General features: G+C 40.4%; 1 protein-coding gene across 4 annotated transcripts in view; it reads left to right on the top strand.

Annotated features, from left to right (window-relative positions):
* Positions 1-26337, top strand: part of CPNE4 (copine 4) — a 485131-nt gene that overhangs the window by 15033 nt on the left and 443761 nt on the right. For 2 of the 4 annotated variants that reach the window (XM_072726854.1, XM_072726853.1), the window contains one exon: positions 20130-20286. In XM_072726854.1, the coding sequence (XP_072582955.1) occupies positions 20234-20286 (53 nt within the window). In that variant the 5' untranslated portion in view covers positions 20130-20233. Of the gene's footprint in view, positions 1-20129; positions 20287-22770; positions 23310-24600; positions 24690-26337 lie in introns of those variants that run through there. The other 2 variants (XM_072726857.1, XM_072726858.1) reach the window with 2 other exon arrangements.

Below are 26337 nucleotides of genomic sequence, written 5' to 3'. Positions count from 1 at the left end.
GAAGTTGTTCTAAGTTGCAATGTAATTTGGCAGCTCATAATTGTTTTATTTTTTTCTCATTTCCAGCTCTTGAACCAAAGCATAAGGTATACTTAACTCTTGAGCAATGCAGGGGTTAGTGGTGCCAATCCCCTTCACCCGCATAGTCGAAAATTCATGTAAAACTTTTGACTCCCCAAAAACTTCACTTCTCATAGCGTACTGTTGAATAGAAGCCTTACCAATAAAATAATTGTTAATACATATCTTGTATGTTCCATGTGTTATGTAGTTTATTCTTACAATAAAGTAAGCTAGAGAAAAATGTCATTGAGGAAATAATAAGGAAGAGAAAATACATTTGTAGTACTGTATTTATCCAAAAAAATCTGCATATGAGTGGACCCTTGCATTTCAAACCTGTGTTGTTCAAGGTCGACTGTACTTATCAAGCCTATGGGAGAAGGCTTTTCTTTATTTAATAGCTAAGTGTATCCAACAATATATGGTAGTAGTGTTGCAAAACATACCCAGATAAGGGTAATTAAAGTGAATCAGGAGGAATTGGGGGTGTCAGGACAAGGGGTGAGAAAACCCATGAAGCATCTTTTGTAAGGCTGAAGCAGAATAGGAATGAAGGGGTGTAAAATTTGAAAGGACATAGAATATCTTTTTTTAAAAAATACATTATCCATTTTCTTCTACTTTTTACTTTTTTATTGAAGTATAACTAACCTACAATATCCTATTAGTTTTTGGTGTATGTCACAGTGATTTGATACTTTTATACATAATGAAATGATCCCCAAGAAAAATCTAGTTACCGTGTCACCATACAAAGTTATTACAATATTGACTATATTCCCTGTGCTGTACATTGGAACTTGTTCACCAAAACCCGTAAGAAATTGGAAGAGCCAATTCTAGGATCACTAAAGAAAGGCATGGTTTCATGCAGCAGACAGTTAAACATGAGATTTGTAACAAGAGGTAGTAGAGCTGAAGTAAGTGTTTGATCTGAATTGCTTACCTCATAGGAGACTGCCATGATCTTCCAAACAAGTGTCTTGGAGTCACTCTGAGAAACTGAAATCTAGATTGAATAAGTTATATTTCTGATCTTGTAGTTTACTGCTATTAATGACTTTGCTGTTTTGTAAAAAATGTCTCATAAGCTCTTTCTAAGAGATTCAAATGATTTTTTAAAAAAAGTACAAATAAGATCTCCTCCAAATCTCACCACCTGAGAATAAACCACCATTAACATAAACCATCATTCTAAACATTTCTCTCCCCTCTTTTCACCATATGCAATAGAAAAAAGTAGGTGGGTTAGATGGAAATTATGATTATATTAAGAGATCATGCTATATATGTCATTTTAAGTAAAAATTATTAAACTATCTTAAATCAAAACCAAAACAATGATTTTGCAAGAGAATCTAGTTCCTAAAAGCTCCTTGTGTAAAAGCAGTGGTCCTTGGCCAGCAACATCAACAATCACCTGAGAACTTGTCAGAAATGCAAGTTCTCCAGGTGTTTGGATGGCTCAGTTGATTAAGCATTTGACTCTTGGTTTCAGCTGGGATCATGGTCTTAGGGTCCTGGGATCGAGCCCCAAGACAGGTTCTGTGTTCAGTGCTGAGCTTGCTTGTCCCTCTCCCTCTCTCCTCCTGCACGCATGCTCTCTCTTTCCCATAAATAGATTTTTAAAAATCACTTAAAAAAAAAGAAATGTAAATTCTCAGGCATCAGCCCACACCTACTGAACCAGAAATTCTACAGGTGGAGCCCAGCAATCTGTACTGTTAACAAGTCCTCTAGGGAATTCTGTGGATCCTAAAATTTGAGACCCACTTCCTCTCTCTAAGGAAATACTTGGTAGAAACCTTGACAGGTAGGAGTCAATATGGTTTTTAACGTGTTATATGTGTATACAATACTGATTGTTTTCTACTACGAAACAGGGAAAAGCACATTTATAATTTTTTTCCTGTTTTTCTTTCCCTCACACTCTGATTTCCTGTAGCTGTATTTTATTTTTAGCGTACCAAGATTTAAAACATTTACTTCAGGGCACCCGAGTGGTTCAGTTGGTTAACCATCTGCCTTATGGCTCAGGTCATGATCTTAGGGTTCTGGGAATGAGTCCTAAGTCAGGCTCCCTGCTCAGCGGGGAGCCTGCTTCTCCCTCTCCCTCTGCCATTCCTCCAGTTGTGCTTTCTGGCTCTATCTCTCTGTCAAATAAATAAATAAAAGCTTTTTTTTTAAAAAACCCCAAAGTTTACTTCTATTTTGTAGCATAATTCCCATAATTGTTTAATTCTACCTTATTTAAAAGGAGTTAGTCCTTTTAACTATAGTTCCTTTATTCTTGAATTCTGTATTTTGATTTAATGTTTTATCAGCTTGATTTAATCACTGGGGAGTTTTTGTTTGTTTTAAGGCATCTCAAGGCATCTTAACTCTTTCATGGTGAAAGCAATTATTTTGGTTCCTCTGTACTAGAAAGACATCTTAATTTTGTAGGATTGTCTTGGGTCAGAGTTTCTTGAACTCAGAACTTTGTAGCCATTGGTCACTTCTATCATTAAACTCTGCTGGGGAGATTCTGAAGGCAGACTATTTTTTTGTTCTTATGACTTGCTTTTTTGTCTACTAAATACCTGGAGAATTTTCTTTTAGCCTCAGAGTCCAATAACTATGATTTCAATAATTCTTTTACAATTATTATTTTTTCCTGGAACATTCTGTGTCCTTTCAGTTTGTAGTTTTTCCTTATTTCAGGGAATGGCTCTTGTACAACTCTTATTTTTTTATAGATATATTAGTTTTGGGTTATATTAGTTTCAGGTATACAATACAGTAATTAAACAATTCTATATATTACTCAGCATGATAAGTGTACTGTTAATCACCTTCACCTATTTCACCCATTCCCCCACCCATATCCCCTCCGATAGCCATCAGTTTGTTCTCTATTTAAAAGTCTGGTTTTTTGGTCTCTTTTTTTCCTTTGTTTTATTTCTTAAATTCCACATGAGTGAAATCATACTGTATTTATCTTTCTCTGACTTATTTCACTTAGCATTATACCCTTTAGGTCAATGTTGTTGCAAGTGGAAATATTTCTTTGTTTTTTTAATGGCTGAGTAATATTCCATTGTGTATATACATACCACATCTTTATTGATTCATCTATTGATGGATACTTGGGATATTTCCATATCTTGGCTATTATAAATAATGCTGCAATAAACATAGGGGTTTTTGTGTTCTTTGGGTAAATAGCCAGTAGCAGAATTACTGGATTGTATGGTATTTTTATTTTTAGTATTTTGAGGAAACTTTGTACTGTTTTCCCCAGTGGCTGCAACAGTGTGCATTCTCACCAATAGTGCATCAAGTTCCCTTTTCTTCCGCATCCTCACCTATAGGTTATTACCTTCTTGTCTTTTTTATTTTAGCCATTCTGACAGGTATGAGGTGATATCTCATTGGTTTTGATTTGCATTTTCCCAATGATGAATGATGTTGAGCATCTTTTCATGTGCCTGTTGGAAATCTTATGTCTTTGGAGAAATGTCTGTTCATGTCCTCTGCTCATTTTTTTAATTAGATTGCTCATATTTTTGGGTGTTGAGTTGTATAAGTTCTTGATATATTTTGGATATTAATCCTTTATTGGATATATCATTTACAAATATCTTCTCCCATTCAGTATGTTGCCTTTTTGTTTTGTTATGGTTTCCTTCACTGTGCAAAAGCTCCTTACTTAGGCATAGTCTCAATAGTTTAATTTTGATTTTGTTTCCCTTGCCTGAGAGACATCTAGAAAAAATATTTCTACTGCTGATGTCAAATTACTGCCTATGTTTTCTTCTAGGAGCTTTATCATTTCAGGTCTCACATTTAGCTCCTTTTTAAAAATATTTATTTACTTATTTAGAGAGAGAGTGCACAGATATACAAACATACACAGTAGTGGGGAGAGGGATGGTGGGAGAGGGAGAGAGAGAATCTTCAAGCAGACTCCTCAATGAGTGTGGGGCCTGACATCTTGGTCTTGGTCCCAGGACCCCAAAATCATGACGTGAGCTGAAACCAACAGTTGGACACTCAACCAACTCAGCCACCCAGGTGTCTCATAAGGTTTCACATTTAGGTCCTTAATCCATGTTGAGGTGATTTTTGTGCATGGTGCAAATAAATGGTTCAATTTCATTCTTCTATATGTGGCTGTCCAACAGTTTTTCTATAACTTTTAATACATTTTGTTTCATTTATTTAATTTTCTATTTCTGGAACAAATTTGCCTTATGTTGGGCCATTTTTTTTTCTGTCTTCGGCATCTATTGTATTTTTTCTTAATATTTTAGGGTCTTTTCCCTTCTACCTATACTATATATTAAGTCTTCCTTATATATTAGTAATTGTTTTCAGCTGTTTGTTTTATCCTCCTTGTTCCATGATAGGTCTGTTTTGGTCTTTGACTTGTTTCCTTATCGTTGCAATCTCAGTTTTCGTGGCATTATTTTATTGTCTTTGGTTTGTGGTCTTATTTCATATGCTACAGAATCTTATAGAAAGATTATAGCATGAAGTACTCCCAGAGAATTTTCTTCTATGTTAGGTTTCCAGTTTTGGCATATTCTATCTGCCCCCCTGCCCCTCCTACTCTCATTTAGCTGTAGTGTGTTCTCTTAATGCCACACCATTTCTTTTCATCTTCATTACTTCATATGGACAACTCTACCCAGAATTTTAGTACTTGGACAGATTTTCCTCCATTCTCCTCCACTCCTATAAGTAACTTGATTGTTGTCCTTTGAGCTACTTTGTCATGTGAATGTTGTGAGTTCTCATTTAAAAAAATTTCAGCCTCAGTTAATTTTTATACTGCATTATATCAGTTTCAGGTGTATGGTATAGTGATTCTGATTCAGCAGTTCTGTACATAACCTGGTGCTCATCACCATAAGTGTTCCTCTTAATCCCTATCACCTATTTAACCCAAATACCCACTCCCTTCCCCTTTGGTAACTATCAGTTCTTTATAATTAAGAGTCTGTTGTCTGTTTCGTCTTTTTTTCCCTTTGTTCCTTTGTTTCACAAATGCCACATGTGAGTAAAATGATATGGTATTTGTCTTTCTCTAACTGACTTATTTTGTTAAGCATTATACGCTCTAGTTCCATCCATGTCCTTGAAAATGGCAAGATTTCATTCTTTTTATGGCATATATATATATATACTGTATCTTCTTTATCCATTCATCTATTAATGGACACGGGCTACTTCCATATCTTGACTTTTGTAAATAATGCTGCTGTAAACATAGGGGTGCATGTATCCTTTGGAATTAGTGTTTTTGTGTTTTTTGGGTAAATACCCATAGTGCCATTGTGGAATCATAGGGTAGATATATTTTTAACTTTTTAGGGAACCCCCATACTCATTTCCACATGGCTGCACTTGTTTGCATTACTACCAATAGTGCATGAGGATTCCTTTTTCTCCATGTCCCTGCTAACACTTGTTTCTTCTGTTGTTGTGATCTTAATCATTCTGACAGGTATGAGGTGATTGCTCATTGTGGTTTTCATTTGTATTTTCCTGATGGCAAATGATGTTGACCATCTTTTCATGTGTGTCTGTTGGTTATCTGGATGTATGGAGAAGTGTCTGTTCATGCCTTATGCCCATTTTTAAATTGGATTATTGGTTTTCTGGGTTGCACCTACTTTTTTGAGGTTTTTTATCATGAATGGATGTTATACTTTGTCAAATGCTTTTTCTTCATCTACTGAAATGATCATGTTTCTTAACCTTTCTCTTATTGAGGTGATGAATCATGTTATTTGATATGCAAATATTAAACCACCCTTGCAGCCCAGGAATAAATCCCACTTGATTGTGGTAAATGATTTTTTTTAATGTGTTGTTGAATTCAGTTTGCTAGTATTTTGTTGAAGATTTTTGCATCTATGTTCACAGAGATATTGGCCTATACTTCCCTTTTTTTGCATGTGTGGTGCCTTCATCTGGTTTTGGGATCAGGGTAATGCCAGCCTCATAGAATGTATTTGGAAGGTTTCCTTCCTTTTGTATTTTTTGGAATAGTTTGAGAAAAGCAGATATTAACTCTTCTCTAAATGTTTGGTAAAATTTGCCTGTGAAGCTGTCTGGTCCCAGACTTTTGTTTGTTGGGAGTTTTTTGATTATTGATTCAATTTCTTTGCCAGTTCGGTCTGTTCAAATTTTTTACTTCTTCCTCCTTTAGTTTTGGTAGTTTATATGTTTTTAGGAATTTATCCATTTCTTCTAGGTTGGCATATAGTTTTTCATAACATTGTTGCCATATAGTTTTGAATAATATTGTAATTGTTTGTATTTCTGTGGTGTCAGTTGTTATTTCTCCTCTCTCATTTGTGATTTTATTTATTTGGGTCCTTTCTCTTTTTTGTCTTGGTAAGTTTGGCTAGAGGTTTATCAATTTTACTGATTTATTTTTTCAAAGAACCAGTTCCTGGTTCCATTGATCTTTTCTATTGTTTTTTAGTTTCCTTTTATTTCTTCTCTAATCTTTATTATTTATTTCCTTCTGCTGGTTTAAGGCTTGTTTGTTCTTTTTCTGGATCCTTTAGGTGTAAGTTTACATTGTTTATTTGAGATTTTTCTTGTTTCTCAAGGTAGGCTTGTGATGCTGTAAACTTCCCTTTTAGAACTGCTTTTGCTGCATCTCAGAGATTTTGGACTGTTGTATTTCATTTTTGTTTGTTTCTGTGTACTTTTAATTTCTTTTTATTTCCTGGTTTACCTCCTCATTGTTTAATACCATTCTATTTAATCTCCATGTATTTGTGGCCTTTCCAGATTTTTTTTCTTATGGTTGACTTCTAGTTTTATAACATTGTGGTTTGAGAAGATGCATAATATGACTTTGATCTTATTGAATTGGTTGAGGCTTGTTTTGTGCACTAATATGTGATATAGTCTGGAGAATATTCTGTGTGCATTTGAGAAGAATGTGTATTCCACTGTTTTAGGATAGAATATTCGGAATATATCTATTAAATCCACTGCTCCAGTGTGTCATTTAAAGCCATTGTTCCCTTGTTGATTTTCTGTTTAGATGGTCTGTACATTGATGTAAGTACTGTGTTAAAGTTCCTTACTATTATTGTGTTATTATTGATTAGTTCCTTTATGTTTATTATTAAGTATCTTCTGTATTTTGGGTGCTCTTGTGTTAGGTGCATATAGCAAGAATATTACAATTGTTATATCTTCTTGTTGGATTGTCCTCTTTATTATTATATAGTGTCCTTTGTCCCTTGTTATGGTCTTTGTTTTATTTATTCATTTTTTTGGTCTTTGTTTTAAAGTCTATTTTGTCTGATATAAGTATTGCTACTTCAGCTTTCTTTGACATCCATTTGCATGATAGATGTTTCTCCATCACCTCACTTTCAATATGCAAGTGTCTTAGGTCTAAAATGAATCTCTTGGAGGCAGCATACAGGTGGGTCCTGTTTTTTTTTTTTTTTTAATACATTCTGTCACCCTATGTCCTTTGATTGGAACATTTTGAGTTCTGCTTGTTTAGGGAAATAGCCTGGACCACTGGGAGAGAGGTTGGCTTGGGTTGTGTGTGATTTGAGTCCCAGGTTTTGAGGACCTGAGACTTCTCTTTCTTCTGAAGCTTTGTCAAATGTCCCCTCTCAGGACTCATTGCACCTAGTTGGGGTTGTTTTCTATTCTTTTGGAAGGGAGAGAGGACAAGGATAGCATCTTTCTTTGGCTCTTCCCTCTAAGTCATTATGGACTGTACTTACATCAGAGAGGTCATTCTGGTTATTTCATATTCTGTTTCCACTTACCTCTCATTTCCCAGTGCCTATTTCTATTCCTGCCATGAAAAAATAAAAACAAACCCAGCATCTAGAGATTTGACTCCTTATTCATAGCTCCAATTGGAGACCTGTGTCTTCATCTGCAGTTCCCTGTGTGCCCTATCCCCATACTCGCACACACACCCTAAGAGTACACATTTTGGCTTGTCCTGGCAAGTCCCTATTATTATTGGAGGCAAATCTAGGTAGTCCTAACATTTTGCCTTCCTCCTTCTTATTTCTTTCAGCTGGAAGATGCTCAGAGAGAGTACTAGGGATTTCTCTCATCTCTTGGAGTTCTTGTGGTGATAAGTACACGGCTTGAAAGAGTTTTTATAACCTTTCCCAAACTGCTGACTTGAGGGCTGTTTGTGATTATTCTCAGATTTGTTGATTAATTTTCTTTACCCAGCACTGATCCTGCTAAGTAAGCTGCACCAGAATTTTCTGCAGCTTACTCCCCTGACTCAGCTGCCATTTTTATAAGTTTATATCTTAATATTGATTGTGCTGGTTCTTTTCACTTTTTAAATAATGTGTAGTTGTTGTTATTGTTATCTATTTAGGGGAAGGAGAATCTATGACCTCTTGTCTTTACCTGCCAGAGCATTTATCTTGTTAGGAGTTAAGTTTTGTTGTTGTTGTTGTTGTTGTTGTTGTTGTTTTTACTAAATTTAGAGGTGTTCCTGGCTGGATGTTCGTAGCATTGATAATAGTTTTCTGATATGTTGATAAATTTGGGGTGGAAAAAGTAAGGGGAGTTCATACTAGTGTTCTTGATACAGTCCCTTATGAGATTGCCCAGATGCTAGGAAATGCTCTTACTGAAAGTTCCACCAGGAAAAACTTTCTCTGCTTTTGGAAAGTATTCACATGAAAGAGTAAACATGGCTTGTAATCACAAGGTGAAGTGGAAAAAGAACGAACTTTGGAGGGCACCTGGGTGGCTCAGCCAGTTAAGCATCTGCCTTCAGCTCAGATCATGATCCCAGGGTCCTGCAATTGAGTCCCTCATCAGGTTCCCTGCTTATTGGGGAGTCTGCTTTTCCCTCTCCCTCTACCCCTCCCCTTGCTTGTGCTCTCTCTCTCTCTCTCACACACACATACACACACACTCTTTCTTTCAAATAAATAAATAAAATTTTTTTAAAAAAGAATGAGCTTTGGAGTCAAACAGGCCTCATTTAAATTCAGTCTCTAACATCACACATATGTGATATTGGTCACATTCTTTAAACCACCATTCTTTAAGCTTTAGATTCCTTATCTATGAATGGCAGCATATCCCTTGTTGTATAGATTAATGGGGAGAAGTCAAGAGGGGGGCATATTCGAGGAATTGATCTACCACATTGCTTAGGTCTTGGGAAATGGTAGTTCCTGCTTCTTCTCATTTCTCTCTTCCCTTCCCTCATCCTTCTTCCTGATCTACAGACATGACCCTCTGATCTGAGCTAATTGGGTAGAGACCTCTTTGCTTAGTGAGGAAATGAGTCTGTGAAACTAGCATACACTTACTTTTCTCACTTTATATCATGATCTCCTGTAAGGTAAGATGAAGTGGTGGGCAGGTGGCAAAGAATTTGCTTTCTGTTCTATCTCTACCAAATGAGTTATGCTTTCCTTTAAAATTCAATTTGTATAAAATCCAGGAAGTCATAAAAAATTATTATACACTAGATTAATTGTTCTCCAGGGAGGGCCCTTGACAAGGCCCCAGCAAGAATTAATATATATTAATAAAATATAGATTAAAAAGGCCGAGGTATTTGATTTTTAGATGATTTGTGGTAGGCATAATCTCCTCTGCTTGTCCCCAGTTATCAAGGAGGAAAAGGGAATCTCAGCAGAGAACTGAAAAGACAGAGGACCTGGCAAGGAGGGCAAGAACATAGTACACCTCTGCCCTCTGGAGAAGTGGGGCTGTGGGGATCTGGCTATGATTTGCCTCTGCTTAGTGAAAGGAGTAGACTGAAAGGTTAAAAAAGAGAATGATGAACTTTAAAAATTTTTCTTTGAGCTATATAATGCATAATTTGGGTTTACCCAAAAGCTAACTCTGAGACAAGAATTTTGGTGCAAGTGGTGTATTTGGGAAGTTATTCCAGGAAGCAATATTGAGTGGAGAGGCAGTAGACATGCAAGGTCAGAAAGCCAATAAAGATCATTCATGACTGGTTACTCCTCCAGGCAACTGAGGCTCCATCTCAATGAAGACTTCTCGAGAGACTTTACAGAACATGCCTTAGAGTCATCCCATGAAAGGATGAGCAAATTGGGATATTTGACTACCAGTTTCCTTCCCTCTTTGGTTTAAGGTTACTGTTGGGGACATTGACTTGCTTGTTGTCTGGCCTGTCCCTTGCCAGTGCCCAGAGAATGGCCCCAGACTCAAATGCTGGCAGCCATCTGTGTTGTGTTATATGGCAGCTGTCTACAGGTGACCTCAGATTTGGGCAGAGGGGGCTTGGCAAGAGATGGGGAGGCAGGATACCAATAGCAGCTAAGTAAAACACATATAAATTGATGCTAAATTTGAACTATTTAGGTAATTTGGATCCATGCTAAATGAACCCAAGTCATATGAACTTTTATCTTATTTCTGGAATTATCTAGCTCTTCCCTCCTCACTGTCACCTCTTGGGTTTAGGCCACCATCATCTTTCCACCAGATCAGTGCCACTATCTTAAATAGTCTTTCTGCTTCCTGTCTTGCTCACCTTTAGTCAGTTCTCCATCCAGCTGCTAGAAGGAGCTTTCTAAAATGGAAATAAAGTCATGCCAGTCCCCTTTCAAAATTTTTTCAGTGACTCCGTAAATCCTACTCTTTAATGATATTATAATATCTTCCATGATCTGCCTCCTTTCAACCCCTTGCCCCCTCATAATTTTCCTGAAACCGTATGTCACAGCAACAGTCTCCCTTTCCCATCTCCAGCTCCACCTCTGCTTTCCTCCTGCCTTTTTCTTCTGCACACAATCCTTTCTCTGCCTCTTCCCCTTCCCTCACTCCCATTTTCTTGGGCAACTCATACTGACTCTTTATTCTGAGCCAAAGTATTACCTCTTAAAGAGGTAATACTTTCCATTTTCCCAGAGCAGTTTAAACTCCCCCAGTTTTGTGTTGCCACAGCACCTGCACATTTTCTGTCATAAGCTCACCATGCTTTATTAGATTTATCTGTTGCGTGACTATCACCACATTAAAATATCAACCTATTTATTCCTTTTATCGCCAGTGACTAGCAGAATACCTGACACATAGCAGGTGCTCAGTAAATACTCACTGAATGAACGAATAAATAATGGGTCAGTACTTGCTTTATATTTCCTGAAGGAAGCATTCAGGAAAAAGAAAGGAATCACAAATAAATTGACTTGCTATCTGTGGCAACTCTGATAAGAGGCTGTGGAATGTAGTATCTGTGTGATCCTGGTCTTTGTTTTTTATGGATGGGAAAATATCAAAGAGGGGTTTTGAAGTCCAGTTGTTTTGATATCTTAAAAAACAGACATTATGATGTGCAGAATTATTTTAATATAAATTTGATGGCCAGAACCACCCCCCCCCTTTAAAAAAGGTTTTGTTTATTTATTCATGAGAGTCTCATAGGCCATTAGGGAGAAGCAGGATCCCTTTGGGGAGCCCGATGCAGGACTCGATCCCCAGACTCTGGGATCAGACTCTGAGCTGAAGGCAGACGCTCAACCACTGAGCCACCTAGACATCCCCAGAACTCCCTTAAATGACCTGATATCTTTCTTTATCCTATTTGTGCTGATTTTACTTGTACAACTGGCTAATATTGGTAGTCAAGGGGTTAAATCGTAAAATCTCTATCACGCTAGAGACAGAAAGAATGTTTTGTGGTCCATAAAGAAAGAATCCTGTTTCTGCTCAAGGCAGAGATGTATTTTTAGTTTGGGCCTAATATGAAAGCTACTCTTTATGTCCCCAAAGAGCAGAATGTTAGATGTTTTTACACAGAAGCAGAGGAGGTGAAATACAGAGGCTTCCAGTGGGAGAAATACAGAGATGGAAAATAAGACCAAAGAGAGAGAAGCCGTGCCTGAGACAAGGAGCAACCAGCAGTGAGAATTAGAACTACTCTTAGAAATAGTTGATGAAGTCTCTGCATTTAAAATTATAACTTTGATTATTCATCAAGAGGCTGGAAAGCTTCTACCAGTTTTGTTAAAGCAGCTCAGTTATGAGGCCTGTTTCATCACAGAATGATGTTGAGAAGAGGCTCATCAGAATCTGTATAATCTGTGAAGATTGAATATCCAAAGCAGACCATATACGGAGCATATATCTTATAAATTATTATGAATTAATCCATGGAAAACTGTGTTGTGACAAATCCAGGGTCATTATTAGCTACAGTCAGCACCTGTGACTCTCTATTTTTTTTTAAATTTTATTTGTTTAGTTGGGAGAAAGAGAGAGAGAGAGAGTGAGATCACAGAGACAGAGGTACAAGCAGACTTGCCACTGAGCAGAGAGCCTGATGTGGGGCTTCATCCTGGGACCCAGAGAACAAGACCTGAGCCTAAGGTAGATGTTTAATCGACTGAGCCACCCAGGTGCTCCCTGTGACTCTCTTCTTAATGATACCCCAATTTTCATTTAATTGGTCACTATTTCCCCACCCAATCCACTTATTTAGGGAGTGGGAAGCTTAAGTTATCAGCATATTGCATTTTCCAGGCCTCAGCATTGGCTCTTTGCTGCCCATACAGCCTAAGTGATCAAAACAGAGCAAACCTTCTAACTTTTGCATGGGATTTCTGGGAAAAAGCATTTTCTCTCATCCTCTGGACCTATGAATGTGGGATCTGAGTGGTTGTAACATCTTAGGATCTGAGGTTGAAAGGAGTAAAACAGCCAGAGTTATGGAATAAAACCACCTGATTATTGTATTGCCTCTCGGATCTTCCAGATATACAAGCCAATCAATTTTTGATTGTTTAAGCTAACTTATGTTCATTTTTCATTTGCTTATGACCAAAAATATTCCAATATGGCTCTCTTGTATATGGAGCATTAAAAATTATGAAAATTCCTTTGAGAGTAAAGCATACCTAAGGAAGAAAACCAACATATGATTCATTCATTCAATAAATATTTATTAAGAGTCCATTAGGTACCAAGCTCCATTCTAGCCTCTGGTATACAATGGCCAATGAGATAGATGGGGACATGGATAATTAAACCAGCAAGTACAGTATGGAGTGGTAACGGTAAGTACGGGCTACATGTGGGCACATAATAAGACCATGTTATCTTGTTTAGGAGATTTAGGGCAGACTTCTCAGCAGGAGGGAAATTTCTTGTAAGACTTTAAAAATAAAGCATGTATATGTATGCACTCATGCACATGCACATTGAGGGAATTCCCAGCACGCAAAAGAAACAGCATGTAGAAAGACTCAGAAGTAGGAGTCCAAGGACCTGAAAGAAATTCAATCTTGTTAAAGCACAGATACAGAGAGCTGGAGAGATTGGTAGTGTGAACCCAAGCAAGAAAAGTAGAAAGGAGTGGATCATGCAGAGGACCTAGAGGCCATGTTAAGGAGTTGAGACTATCCTGGGAGCAATAAGAAAGTATGAAACAGAGGAATGACATGATCTAATTCACCCTCTTGTTGACCCAAAGGAAGACATCTGGAAGTAATGAACTAGCAGGGTGACAAATTTAAGATCAGTGGAGGAAGTTATCAAAAATGCAGGGGTTAGGAAATGGGACTATTAGAATAAATTAAAGTACTATTGTACAGGTTTGACAGATGAAGTTGGAGAGTGAGCACAAGGAGTAAAAGGGAAAAGGTTTGGAAAGAGACACACAAGGAGGGATGGAAGAGCAGGACAGAGCCACATAGGGAGGGAGAAAAGGAGTGCTGAGTGGTTATCCCTGGAGTCACCTTGCTTTTAGGAGAGAAACAAGTCAGCTTGTCACCTACAAACTGTCACTGCGCTGCAATTTACAGATTAACACCAAGATGAATGCATTTGATTTAGATTGTTGCTAAAGTTAAAAAATAGATTTCACTACCTAGCTCATTCTCTCCATTGAATAGGTAATTCTTTACAAATGTATACGTACCTACACACATTGCACATTATGTAGAAGAGAGCTGAGAAAACCACTTTAGTTTTATCACATTTACATAGCTACGACATTGGGTTGTGTTTGTTTTTCTTCTTGTTTCCATTCTATGGGCTGGGGTTGTAGTAGGAGTGGAGACCTTAGATTCATTTAATCCTTGGACTGAATTCTGACTATCCCTACTTACTGGCTCTGCAGTATTGGGAAAAGTAATCTTTCCATTTCTTCACGCCTCCATTTTCTTGTATCTTAAAAAGAAATGACTATTCATGTATCAATTTACTATTGATGTATCACAAACCACCTCCAAAACTCAGTGGCTTAAAATAACAAGCATTTATTAGCTCACAATTTTCCCCAGGCTCAGCTGTTTTGGTCATGGCTCATTCATGTGTTTATGGCCAATTGAGGGTTGGCTAGGAGCTGCTCTGCTGATCTTGCCTGGGCTGCCTCACATGCCTGGGCTTCAGCTGCAGTGGGTCATCACTGGCCCATCTCTCACTCATCCTCCAACAAGATAGCCTATGCTTGTTCTCATGGAGGTGGGGTGGAATGTGACAGACCTCTTAAAAGTCTAGGCTCAGATTTGGCTCAATTTCACTTCTGCTGCTTTCTCTTGGCCAAAGCAAGTTACAAGGCCAGCCTTATGATTCAAGAGGGTAGAGAAACAGACTCCCCTACTTGATGGGGATTGCTGGAGAGGCACATTGCAAGGGTTGTGGATGTAGGGAGGGAGGGGAAGAACAGTGATAATTTTTTGGAATCTCCCACACTGTTACCCTGCACAGGTGGGAGAAATCTATGAGAACATACTGTAAGGGCTAGTGTAGTGTCTGGTGCACATATGCTCAACACCTGTTAATGTCTCCCTTCCTACAAATACAACAGCAAGATCAGACACGATGTAGATCACCCACAGCATGCTGCTACAGGAGGAGGTGACAGAAACAGAACAGATAAACTTTTTAATATATGCCTCAGCATTATTTGTGCCTTTCCCAACCAGCAAGTGTTTTTAAAAAAGATTTTCAAAAGAGCAAAATTATAGGCCTTGCTTTTAGAAAAAGTAGGCAGTGTGGTCTCTCTCTTGCTCTTCTTTCTTTTTCCCCCAAGAATACCCTCAGAATGATAGGACTTCACCTTCTCTTCTCTAGAGGAACAATGTGTTATTTTGGTTTGCCTTTGATCACCGGTGATTCACTTTAAAGGCTGCGCTGCTGGAAAAATGCAGAAAGTGGAGTTGCAATCAGAAAAATGACTATGTAAAAATGGCATGCTCTGACTTTCTGTCTTTGTTTCCCAGAAGGTTTTTTGTATTTTTCTTTTTGTTTGTTTGTTTGTTTGTTTTGAGATGGGGAGTAGGGTTGTCACTTCTTTTGCCAGTTGAGAACCAGCCAAGCCAGGGAAAAGTCGGCTGGGTCCTAGTCCTCTGGCATTTCTCATCAATATTCTGAGTTCTCCCAGGAGTTAAATGGGAAGAGTCTTCCTGTGGAATTTGCCAAGAAGATATTTGACCTAAAGATGACAAGCAGATAAAGTAAGGTTTTTACTTACAAAATAGGCCAAAATGATGGATTAAATTAAATTATCATTCTGGTAACATCAAAAACCTGAAAATTATACTAGTTGAGGTAAAAAGCTGTGTATAACTTTATCCTTAGGAAACAAGTGAGAAAGTTGTGTGTGTGTGTGTGTGTGTGTTTAAAATAAGTCTTTAATTTGGGATAATTTTAGATTTACAGAAAAGTTATAAAGATAGTAGAGAGAATTTCCATATCTTCTCACCCATTTTCTTCTAGTGTTAACACATTTTATTACCATGGAACATTTGTCACAAACCAGCACTGGTATATTACTATTAAGTAAACTCTAGACTTCATTTGGATTTCACCAGTTTTCCCATTAATGTCCTCTTTCTGTGCTAGGATCCAATTGAGGGCATCACATTACATTTATTGTTATGTTTAATATCCTCCTGTCTATGTTAGTTTCTCAATCTTTCCTTGTTTTGTTTGTTTGTTTTAAGATTGACAACAAACAACAAACAAACGTCTAACCATCTCACCAATACTGTTGACAGTATTGCGTTTGCTTCAGCCGTTGCTCCTTTCTCTTCCTTTTTGCCCCAGATATGGTGAATCACTTAGTTATTTCAGGTTCCTTGATCAGGCTGTGCCTGCTCTTCACTTGGAGCCATTGTGTCATTTGCTTGTTTGGAAAGCCTTTTGCTCTAACCTGTCTGGTCAATTTCTATAGCTTGTGAAGATAAATATCCTTAGTTTTTGCTGTGGTAGGAAAAAAATCAGAACTGTGAAAAAAGTGATAGAGAGACTGGAATAAGAGCCTTGAAATAAGCACATATGGATCAGAATCTGATGATCCTTACTCACAAGGAGAATTCCATTATGTAGTTGTGGCAAGAGCCAACTAGACCTGGATTTGAAACTCCTCTCTATAACTAACTAGCTATGTAGATTTTGACAAGGTCAAAATGTCTGTACCCACAACCCTCAATCTCTCTCAGCCTCAGTTTGCTAACACAAACAAAACAAAAAAGATGTGATACTCACCTTGTTAGGTTGCCATGAGACTTAAATATGATAATGTTGTTAAATCATTCAGCCAAGTTTCTGGCACATAGAACAGACTCACATATCATTCTCTTTTTCTGTAGACATCTACCTCTTCTCCAGGAAAATGAAGAGCAAAGCTGCTCTTCAGCCAAACTATAAAATATGGGATAATTATTTTGGGTACCATTATTGAATGTCCTATTTCCTCCCTTTTGGCCCATTTGGCATATTGAAATGAATGATTAGTAATTATCTTGTTGTGGATACAGACATTGCTTTGTTTCTTTTAGCCAGGATCTTGTCCTCTACTCTCTCCAAAGTAAAGGAAACTGGAAAGAAAATTGTTTATCCAAAGTCATTAATAGAAAATTGTCCAGGTAACTTTCTGAGGATATATCAGTTAAAAATACTACTTAGCTGTTTTAAAAAGCTGGAAACAGTGGCTCGCATCAGTTGGTAGGTTCATTTTTCTCATAATAAAATTGGTGATAACATGGTTGCCTTCATGTCACCAAAGACCTAGGTTCCTTTTATCTTTCTGCCTAGGCTGCTTTGGCAAATCCTGCTGCTTCATAGTCAGGTGATGGCTGACCCACCTTTACCTTCAGGCAGAATGGAGGGAGGGGTAAGCAGGTAAGAAAATAAAGATACATATCAACCGAATCAGTATGTTCTTCCCTCATAAGACTGTCATAGAAACTGTCCTATAACTTCCACTGCCATCTCAACTACTGCTGCACAGCAAACCTTTCTGCGATGATGGAAATGTTCTGTGTCTGACCTGAGATGGTTAGACATTTGTGACTATTAGCCTTTAAAATATGGCTAGTGTGACAGTGAAAGAAACCATCAACAAAACAAAAAGGCAACCAACAAGGGGTCCCTGGTTGACTCGGTTAAGTGTCTGACTCTTGATTTTGGCTCAGTTCATGATCTCAGGGTCATGATCTCAGAGCTGTGAGACTAAGTCCCACATCAGGCTCTGCACTGGGCATGGAGCCTGCTTAAGATTCTCTCTCTCCCTCCTGCTTACATGAACATGGGCTTTCTCTCTCTCCTTTCTCTCTCTCTCAAAAAATCTTAACAAAAGAAAAAAAAGGAAACCTATTGAATGGGAGAAGATATTTACAAATGATATGTCCAATAAGGGGTTAATATTCAAAATATACCAAGAACTTAAACAACTTAATACCAGAAAACCCAAACTGACTGAAAGTGGGCAAGGAACATAAATAGACATTTTCCCAAAGACAGACAGATGGCCAACAGACACATGAAAAGATGCTCAACATCACTAATCATCAGGGAAATGTAAATCAAAACTACAATAAGATATCACCGTACACATCCCAGAATGGCTAAAATGAAAAAAGACAAGAGATAATGAGTGTTGGCATGAATGTGGAGAAAAAGTGACCCTCCTGTGCTATTGGGAGAAATGGAAGTTGGTGCAGCCACTGTGGAAAACAGTATATAGTTTCCTCAAAAAATAAAAAATAGAAATACTATATGATCCAGCAATTCCACTACTGGGTATTTACCTAAACAAAACAAAAACACTAATTTGAAAAAATATATGTATCCTTGTATTCATTGCAGCATTGGTTACAATAGCCAGGATATGGAAACAACCTATGTATCCATCAATAAATGAATGGATAAGGAAGGTGTCCCACACAGAGAGATATTACACAGCCATAAAAAACGATGAGATCTTCCAATGGATGGACCTAGGTGGCATTATGCTAAATGAAATAAGTCATACTGAGAAAAACTGGTATCATACGATTTCACTCATGTGAATCTAAAAAACAAAACAAATAAGTAGAATCAGACCTATAAATACACAGAATAAACTGATGATTGCCAGAGGAAAGGGGAGTAGGGGATAGGCAAAATGGGTGAAGGGGAGAGGGAGATACAGGCTTCTAATTATTGAGTAAATAGGTCATGGGAATAAAAGGCACAGCACAGGGAACATAGTCCATGATATTGTAATAGCATATAGTGAGAGGTGGTAGTTATGCTTGTGATGGGCATAGCATAACATATAGATATGTTGAATTGCTAGGTGGTACACCTGAAACTAATGTAACATTGTGTTAAGTATACTTAAATGAAAAAAAAAGAAAGAAATTGACCCCACAGGACCTCGATTTGAGTCACCCATCCTGTAAAATTATGAGAAAATAAATTTCTTGTTGTTCAAGCCAAAAATAAAATTTTTTTTAAAATGTTGCTAGTATGACTGAGGAGATGAATTTTTAGTCTTATTTTATTTAAGTGGATTTCAATAAATTTAAATTTAGTTACATGTATCTAGTGCCTACCATATTAGTCCAGGGCTGGACCTTTGTCACATGACTATCCTATCTGCAAGAAAGGCTGAGTAATGTGGGTTTGGGGCTGAGCACATTGCCACCTCCCATGAAATTGTGCTTTTCTTCATAAGGAAAAACAAACAAAAATGATTACAGGCTAGGCAAAAAGCAGTCTCTGCAACAGAGTGAGAGATTCGTACTAACGTTCCTTAAACCCAAAGGAATGGAGTCTTAAAGGGTTTATCACAAACATGAGGAGTGGTGTGCCTGGGCAGACATTATGTAGCTAAAAAGCAGAACCCCAGAGCTAGAGTTCACTTCAAATACCTTCTTTTCTTAATGAGGAGACTGAGGCTTAGGGGGCTGAGAGGCCTAATTAAGAGATAAATGGGATAGCCTGCTCTGAAATAATAGCTGATCAGTGTCCTTTAAAACATCACCCATGGTAAAATGCAAAATCTCAGAAAATGCTCTCTGCCTTTTTTTTTTTTAATGTAATAAAGAAAAGCTAGAGGGATTTTGATGCCACCTATTGGTAGACCAAAGCATAAGGCACCCCTTCATAGCATTAGCATGTTCCTGATGGGTGAGGCACCAGAGGTCACACAGGGTGCCATAGAGAAGAGGACCAGACAGCAGAAGATCTGATCCCTGTGTCAGTTTGGAACATGTGTATCACTTCTCTCTTGACTTTTAGCATCATAGAAGGGCTTTCTTAGAGCTTTCCTTTCTGCTTTCCAGTAATACAACCTGTTTCAGGCATATACAGAAACACAGAAGACCTATCAGTCAATTCTCAAAATCACACGAAAAAGAAAAAAGAAAAAAAAAAGAGAACACTTTTTTGAGCTATAAATAACCCTAGGGGGGAAATGCAAGATTTTTATTTGATCCAAAGCCTCAAAACTAAATCCTGTTATTTACAGCCATCCCTTTGACTCGTTGAGTATGTAACCATCCTACAGCTTGAAAGAAAACAGAAATTCAATTTCAAAACAAAATGCTCACCCTGACTCATTCAGGGAAGGATCCGGGGTTTTTAATGCAGGGCATTGACTCTCTGCCTGTTTTTCCCCTTCATCATCTGCTACCCTTAAAAAATGGTATCAACGGCATTGGGAAGAATCCACATTTCTTCCCTTTTGTTCCCTGGCTCCATTCCAGCATTTCCCTTGTCACATTGATGGGTGGGGTGCCTTTCATATTGGCATAGGACAGTGAGCGGATGTCTCCCCTTATGTTATCAAACAGAGACCCGGCGAGTGAATCTACTCAGAGCTGGAGCCTCCTTTGCGGCTTGGGGACACCAGTGTGGCAACCGTGACTCTGTGGCTCGGAATTAGATAATTTTGATTATGGCTGTGGAACCCAGCAGCTCAGAATCCATGAGAAGGAGAGTTGGAAGAAGGTGAGTGATACAAATAAGGGGATGTTGATGTCACAATTTTTGAAGGGACTCCGGCTGGTGAGCAAACTTGGTGTGGGGGCAGTAATTGCAACCATAGTTCATTAGTGGTTATAGGTCTTCCCTTATAGAGATGAGCTGTTGATTTCATACGAGAGGTGGGAGTAAATTCTGCTTTATGTGCCCTGAGAAGAGTCTCTTTGAATTTACCTTCGTGTCATGCCTTGAAAAAACAAAAAAAACAAAAAACCAAGTTTCTGGAAAAAAGCTGCACGTGTGTTCTGCACACTGGCTTGCAGGCGACTGTTTGTTTCTAATTAGGGAGCTGAAGCCTGCTGGCAGAGGAAACCATATTTGTCATAAGTTGTGGTGTTGCATTTAGTTTATGTGTCTATGCTTTTAACATGGGGCCAAAGATGATCGTACTGGATTCTTCCCTATGAGTTCGGACTCTCTTCTGCACCATGTTTCGCGTGTTCAGCCATTCTTAATTGTCCCTTCAGAGCCTGCTTCCATTAACACTCCCTGTTCTCTCATTAACTAGTTGTGTGCCCTGGTCTGGCCTTCCTGACCACCCAAACCCCGGTGTGTTGTAGACATCATAAAGTCTCCCCGGGTAGATTGTGGAGAAAATTAGATGGGATGGTCACTAGAGTGCCTAACACATTGCCTGGAAATCGTGCATGCTCAGCACATCTTAATTCCTCTTCCCTCACCTATAAAATAAGAGGTTTGTGTTAAATGATCTCTAAGGTATTTTAAAGAAATTTAACAAATGTTTATTGACCGCCTGCTAAGTGACAGATGTCGAACCAGGCATCGGGTCATAGTCACAGGTAAGATGACAAAACAGATCTTCGCTCCGTGGGACTTAAATTCCAGGGAACAAAAGTCAGCATGCAAAGAAATGCATAATCACTTTCTTTTCTCCCCCTTCATCTTTGTAAGTTCAGTGCAGCTCAAACTTCATTACCGAGGCTATTACTCAAACCTGAAAGAAATATTTTCTGACTAAATATTTTCATGTTTAGTAAACACAGGCTGATTTTACTCAGCATCTGTCCCCTCACTCCTGGTAGGAAGATCTGAGACTACATTGGAGAGCCAGCCCTGTGCTTCACCGAGCTGTCGTGCGGATGAGTTGGTACTCCACTCTGGCTCCAGGCGTGCGAAGGGGCACACTGAATCTTCCAGACACTGGGGCGGGCCTGGTGCTACAGTGCGATCCCGTATCCCAGGGCACATGGATTGGCTTCTGTTGAGCCACGTGACCCAAGTTTTTCAAACCAAAGTGAATCCGAGGAGCTTCAGTGTACAGGCAAGCTCTCTAAGATCCTAGGGTCAATGGTGAGTGCTATCCTACTTCAGATGGTCTTGAGAGGTGAGCTGAGGGAAAAATCCTATATTATTATTATTATTCTTTCTGAAGGCTCTTCCCCTGAATCTCAAAGATCTTCCTAATTGCCTCTGTAGGGGCACCTGCTCCTTATTGTATTATTTCTCTGTCTCTGCTCTTTGCAATCGAGAACTCTGAGGTTGATGAACAGTTCTTGGCTGATAACCTCTTCACATGAAGAGTGGTCTTGTTAAGAGGATGGGGAGAAAGAGCTGCCTATCTCCCTGTATTCCCGTCCATGTTATAACATCCTCCATGTCAGAGACAGCCTTTTTTTCTAACCCTTAAGGATTCTGGGGTCCAGTATGTGATTCTGATGACACCTGAGAGAGATGGTGTGACAGGATGCTACAACATGCAACAGGATAGTTGTCTGGTTTTTATTTATTTTATTTTTATTTTTATTTTTTTAGCTGTCTGGTTTATCTGCTGTTGTGCAAACAATCAGACACGATGCCCAGTATGTCCTTCCATCGCTCATTGATCTGAATTCGACTTCGAATAAGTTTCAGAACCGGAATGCCACACTTGCTTCCTCAAAGTGCTTCATGCCATGTGGCAGTGGTTACCCCTTACATAAGACAGCATGTTTATATCTATTTTTAAACATAGTGCTCTCTAAGTATTTCTTTATCTCCTACTTATTTGTGAGATGGATGTATTCAGGAAGACGTGTGATGAAGAAAAGCCCCCTTCATTCAATTATTCATGCATTTATTTACTAAACACACACACACACACACACACACACACACACACACACACACACAGCCGGCTCCTACCATATGCCAGGCACTTCTGTGAGCCCCTGAAGATACAGAGGTGGGCACTTTGTCTTCATCTCTGGTGGCTGCTGAGCATCATCCATCCAAGAAGTTTCCTTGAACGTGCACAAAAACAAGTACCGCTCCCCCCCCCCCCCCCCCCCAGGTATTGTTGCTTTATTCTGAAGTGCAGATGAGGTGCAAGCCCTGGAGAGAACTCAGGTGGGCCCCCCCCGCCCCCGCCCCAGCACGCGCGCAGGACCGAGCCCCGCGGGCAGCAGCCCCCCCCCCCCCCCCCCCCGCCCCGGGCCGGCGCTGGGCGGGGCCGGACTCGCGCTCCCCCGGGCCCCGCTCGCCGCCGCCGCAAGCCCCAGGGGGCGCTCGCGCCGAGGTTTCCCCCCAGGATCTCGCCGCTCGCCGGGCGCATGGGTTTCGTCAGAAGGTGGCAACCTCCCCGGGAAGCTGCCATCTCCCCGCCAGCCTCGCGTGCCCGTCCCTTCCTCCTTCCTTCCTCCCGCCCCCTCCCGTCCCTTCCACTTACTCCCGGAGTTCGCTCAGAGCTCAGCCTCCGCCTCCATCCAACATTTTCACCCCCTCCCCGCCCCCCGCCTCCGAGGATGGAGTCCGGGTTTCCGGAGAGACCAAACTCTCGGCTCAGCCTCCCTTCCGTCCGCTGCTGCTAAACTGGCCTGAGAGGACGAAGGGGGGAGGGCTCCGAACCCCCGCCCCCGCCCCCGCCCCCAGCCACACCGCCAACCCCTCCACTCCGGAGCCGGATTCCGCATCCTAGGGGCGGGGGCAGGGGCGGGGGACACACCTGGTCCCGGCTCAGTTCTCTGCCTGCGCTCCGCGGCCGGCACCTCCAGGTAAGTCGAGGATGCGACTCTGCATCCCGTGTTCTTGGGGCGCCGCGATGGCAAAGTCCTTTGGGGCTGCTGCGTAGCAAGACCAACTTTTGAGAGGCGCCGGGTTTCGCTCAGATTTGCTCGTGCATCACCGCTGGTGTTGTTTTAGGAAGCAGCTTACGGGCCCAGGCTTTAATCCAGGGGAACTTTCATCCCACGCATCTCGTCTTCTGCTGTCCGCGCGGCTCGCCTGGGCTGGGGCGGGTGCGCGGGGTGGGGCGCGGGTGGGGCGCGGCGGGGCGCGGGCCTGCGGAGGGGCCGCCCGGGAGCCGGTCCTGCAAGTGGGGGGCGCGGGAGGGCATCGCTGCTTTAGAAATCCGGGAGGGGAACAGTCCTGGCTGAAGTTGCGGCTCCCCCCCCCCACCCCGACAGTCAGGAAATTGTAGCGGGGAAATTGCACCGGTGGCTTGACCCAGGTGCTGTTGGATGTAGCCTCTCCACCTCCTCCCTCACCCCCCTTGCAATGGGTCCCGATGATAAGTAATTTGTGTGTGTGTGTGGGGGGGGGGCTCTCGGGCTTAAAACTCATCAGCAGGCTTGCAAGTCCCTTGATGCAGCCAAGTCCCTCAGCGCTCCTTCTTCTGTTAGATAAAGTAGCCAGGAGGGGAATTGGGGCCCGGGGTGGGACAGGAGGGACTTCAGGACTAAAGAGATCGGGACCCCTTGTGTTATCACAGGAGCCCGTGGATTGTTAGGGCGAAATCCAGGGAGACAATTCGGAGGTGGCCCACGCCAAGTCTGCTGAGTGTTGATGACCCTTGGGGAATTGGCAGAAATACTCTTAGGGAGATTCACTCCCCTCTCCCCTATGAAGGGAGTGGGTGGGCTTTAAGGCGCCGGTTCCCACCCTGCCCTCCAGATCCGACCGCACCCCCCAACCCGCGTCCTTGCGAGACTCCGGCTTCCAGTCCCCAAACTTGGGAGGCTCCAGGAAACATCACAGACTGCAGTGGTGATCCCCGGGTGCACTAGCTTAGGAAATCCGTGCCCTGGGGGTTCCGGAGGTGGAGGGAGGAAAGGTGAGCAGAGTAGTGGGGGGTGGGTGAGATAGGGAGGGGTGAGTATCCTGGGAAACTTTGTAAGAGAAATATCTGGAGAGACTCTCCCCCCTGCACCCCCCTCCTACATACACACATTAACCCTCTGATGCTATAGGATTTCAGTGCCTTTGGGGAGGAGATGCCTCCGTTCCTTTGCACCTGTGTTCAAAACTATGCAAAACTAGCCCCTATTCTCTCCTTTCCTATTGCAGCTTTGCCAAGGATTTTTAAAGCACTGCTCTGATTGTTCTTGGCTCACGTGGTTTTCATTTTCCTAAACAGCATTTTTGAGCTGTCCAAGGTATTTAAAGTGTTCTTTAACTGAGACTAAAGCCTAGTAGTCTTAGGGGAAAAACCATCTTAACTTCAAATGAAATATTCTTTTCTTCCCATTCCTTCCTTCGACTGCCCTCTTAACAATCCCTATTCTCAAAGATGCTTGTAAGCTTTAAAAAAAATTTTTTTTGGCTTTATGTCAAGACTACGCCTCCCCTCAGGGGGAAAAAAAAAAAAAAAAACTTTCCCAGATTGCAGGTGTTCTGAGTCTATGACAGTGTTTTGTAGTTAGTATACACTGGTTAAACTGCATTAGCACATCTCCCCAAGAGCCAGAGACAAACAAGAATTTTACTTATATGATACTCGTCAAGTTTAGGAAGGTTCCACTTCTTTTTATTACTCAGCAGATAGAGCTCAGGATGGCTGTTGCTGTGATTAGATAACTTCTGATGTTTTCATTTCCCTTACTAAGCTATTTCTAGGTTAAATTCATCTTATTGGCCTGTCTATTTTTAAAGAAAGACTGATGGAGTTGCTCTAGCAGATCAGGGGGTCTGAGCTCAGAGTAGGTCAAAGGTACTCACATGTAGGGAAGTGGATCAAAATAGGAGGGTTGGCAAACACAGATAGGACACCTGAGTTAATGTGCATACTAATGGGGGCCAGAATCTCCTCATTTATCTCTGATGGGAAGATTCTGACAGCTTCGCAAGATCAAACTCCAATCACATCAAAACTAGGTGATTTCCCTTGAGCATTATATAAAAGGAAGTATCAGTCTATAGCAGGAGTGGATGTTGAGTCCTGGGCAGTTTTGAATGGTTGGGTGAGAAGAGCTTGCCTATAATGGAACCAAAGATCTGAATCCTTTGTTACTGTGTGAAAATTCTCATGACCATCAAACTTAGACCTTTCCTGTGAGTGGTCAGCTTCGTTTTTATCCTTCCGGACACACTCCTAGTATAATTTATTGGAAACAGGCACAGATGGGGGCCAGTGAATTTCCCAGCATGAGACAACCACTTTACTAGAACTCCTAAGTATTTCTTTAAAAACCGTAGTTCTGAGGTTTGTGCATTGTTTTTTAATTGTACTTAAAAGACTTCCTGTTTATCTCTAGGTCTCTGATAGCAACATGGCATTTTGCTTGAATCATTGATTTTTTAAGGGGGATCCTGCTTTTAGAGGTTTTAATTAAAAGGTATCTTGTAGTAAAGTGTTTCTTGACCTGCATGTGGATTTCTGATTAAAACATACCTCATTCCAGTTAGTAGGAAAAAAGGCATTATCTGTTTCCAAAGAAGTTTTAGGTAGTATTAAAAAAACAAAACAGATGCTTTGATTCCTCCTATCATCAGATGATTTGAGTCCACCATGACTGAAAACCTTATGATATAGTGAGTATAAAAAAAAAAAAAAAAACAGAGGAAAAAGTGGGTTAATAGTGGAATCTTTATTTTCATCTGTGTTTGAGTCTTTTGGAACCCAACTGAATGTTTTCATATGGTTTGCACCAAGCCTTTTTCTGTATCCTGAAATATAACACTCTGGATCATTATGACCACCTTTATTCACATAAAGGATTTTTCCATTTAGAGGCAAATGTGTTGGAGGTGAACAGTCAGTGTGTGTCATTACACTTTCAGGGGGATCCGAATCCAGAACAAAGG

The sequence above is a fragment of the Vulpes vulpes genome, chromosome 11 (assembly GCF_048418805.1).
Source record: "Vulpes vulpes isolate BD-2025 chromosome 11, VulVul3, whole genome shotgun sequence".
Lineage (NCBI taxonomy): Eukaryota > Metazoa > Chordata > Mammalia > Carnivora > Canidae > Vulpes > Vulpes vulpes.
This window is presented reverse-complemented; position numbering and strand designations above follow the sequence as displayed.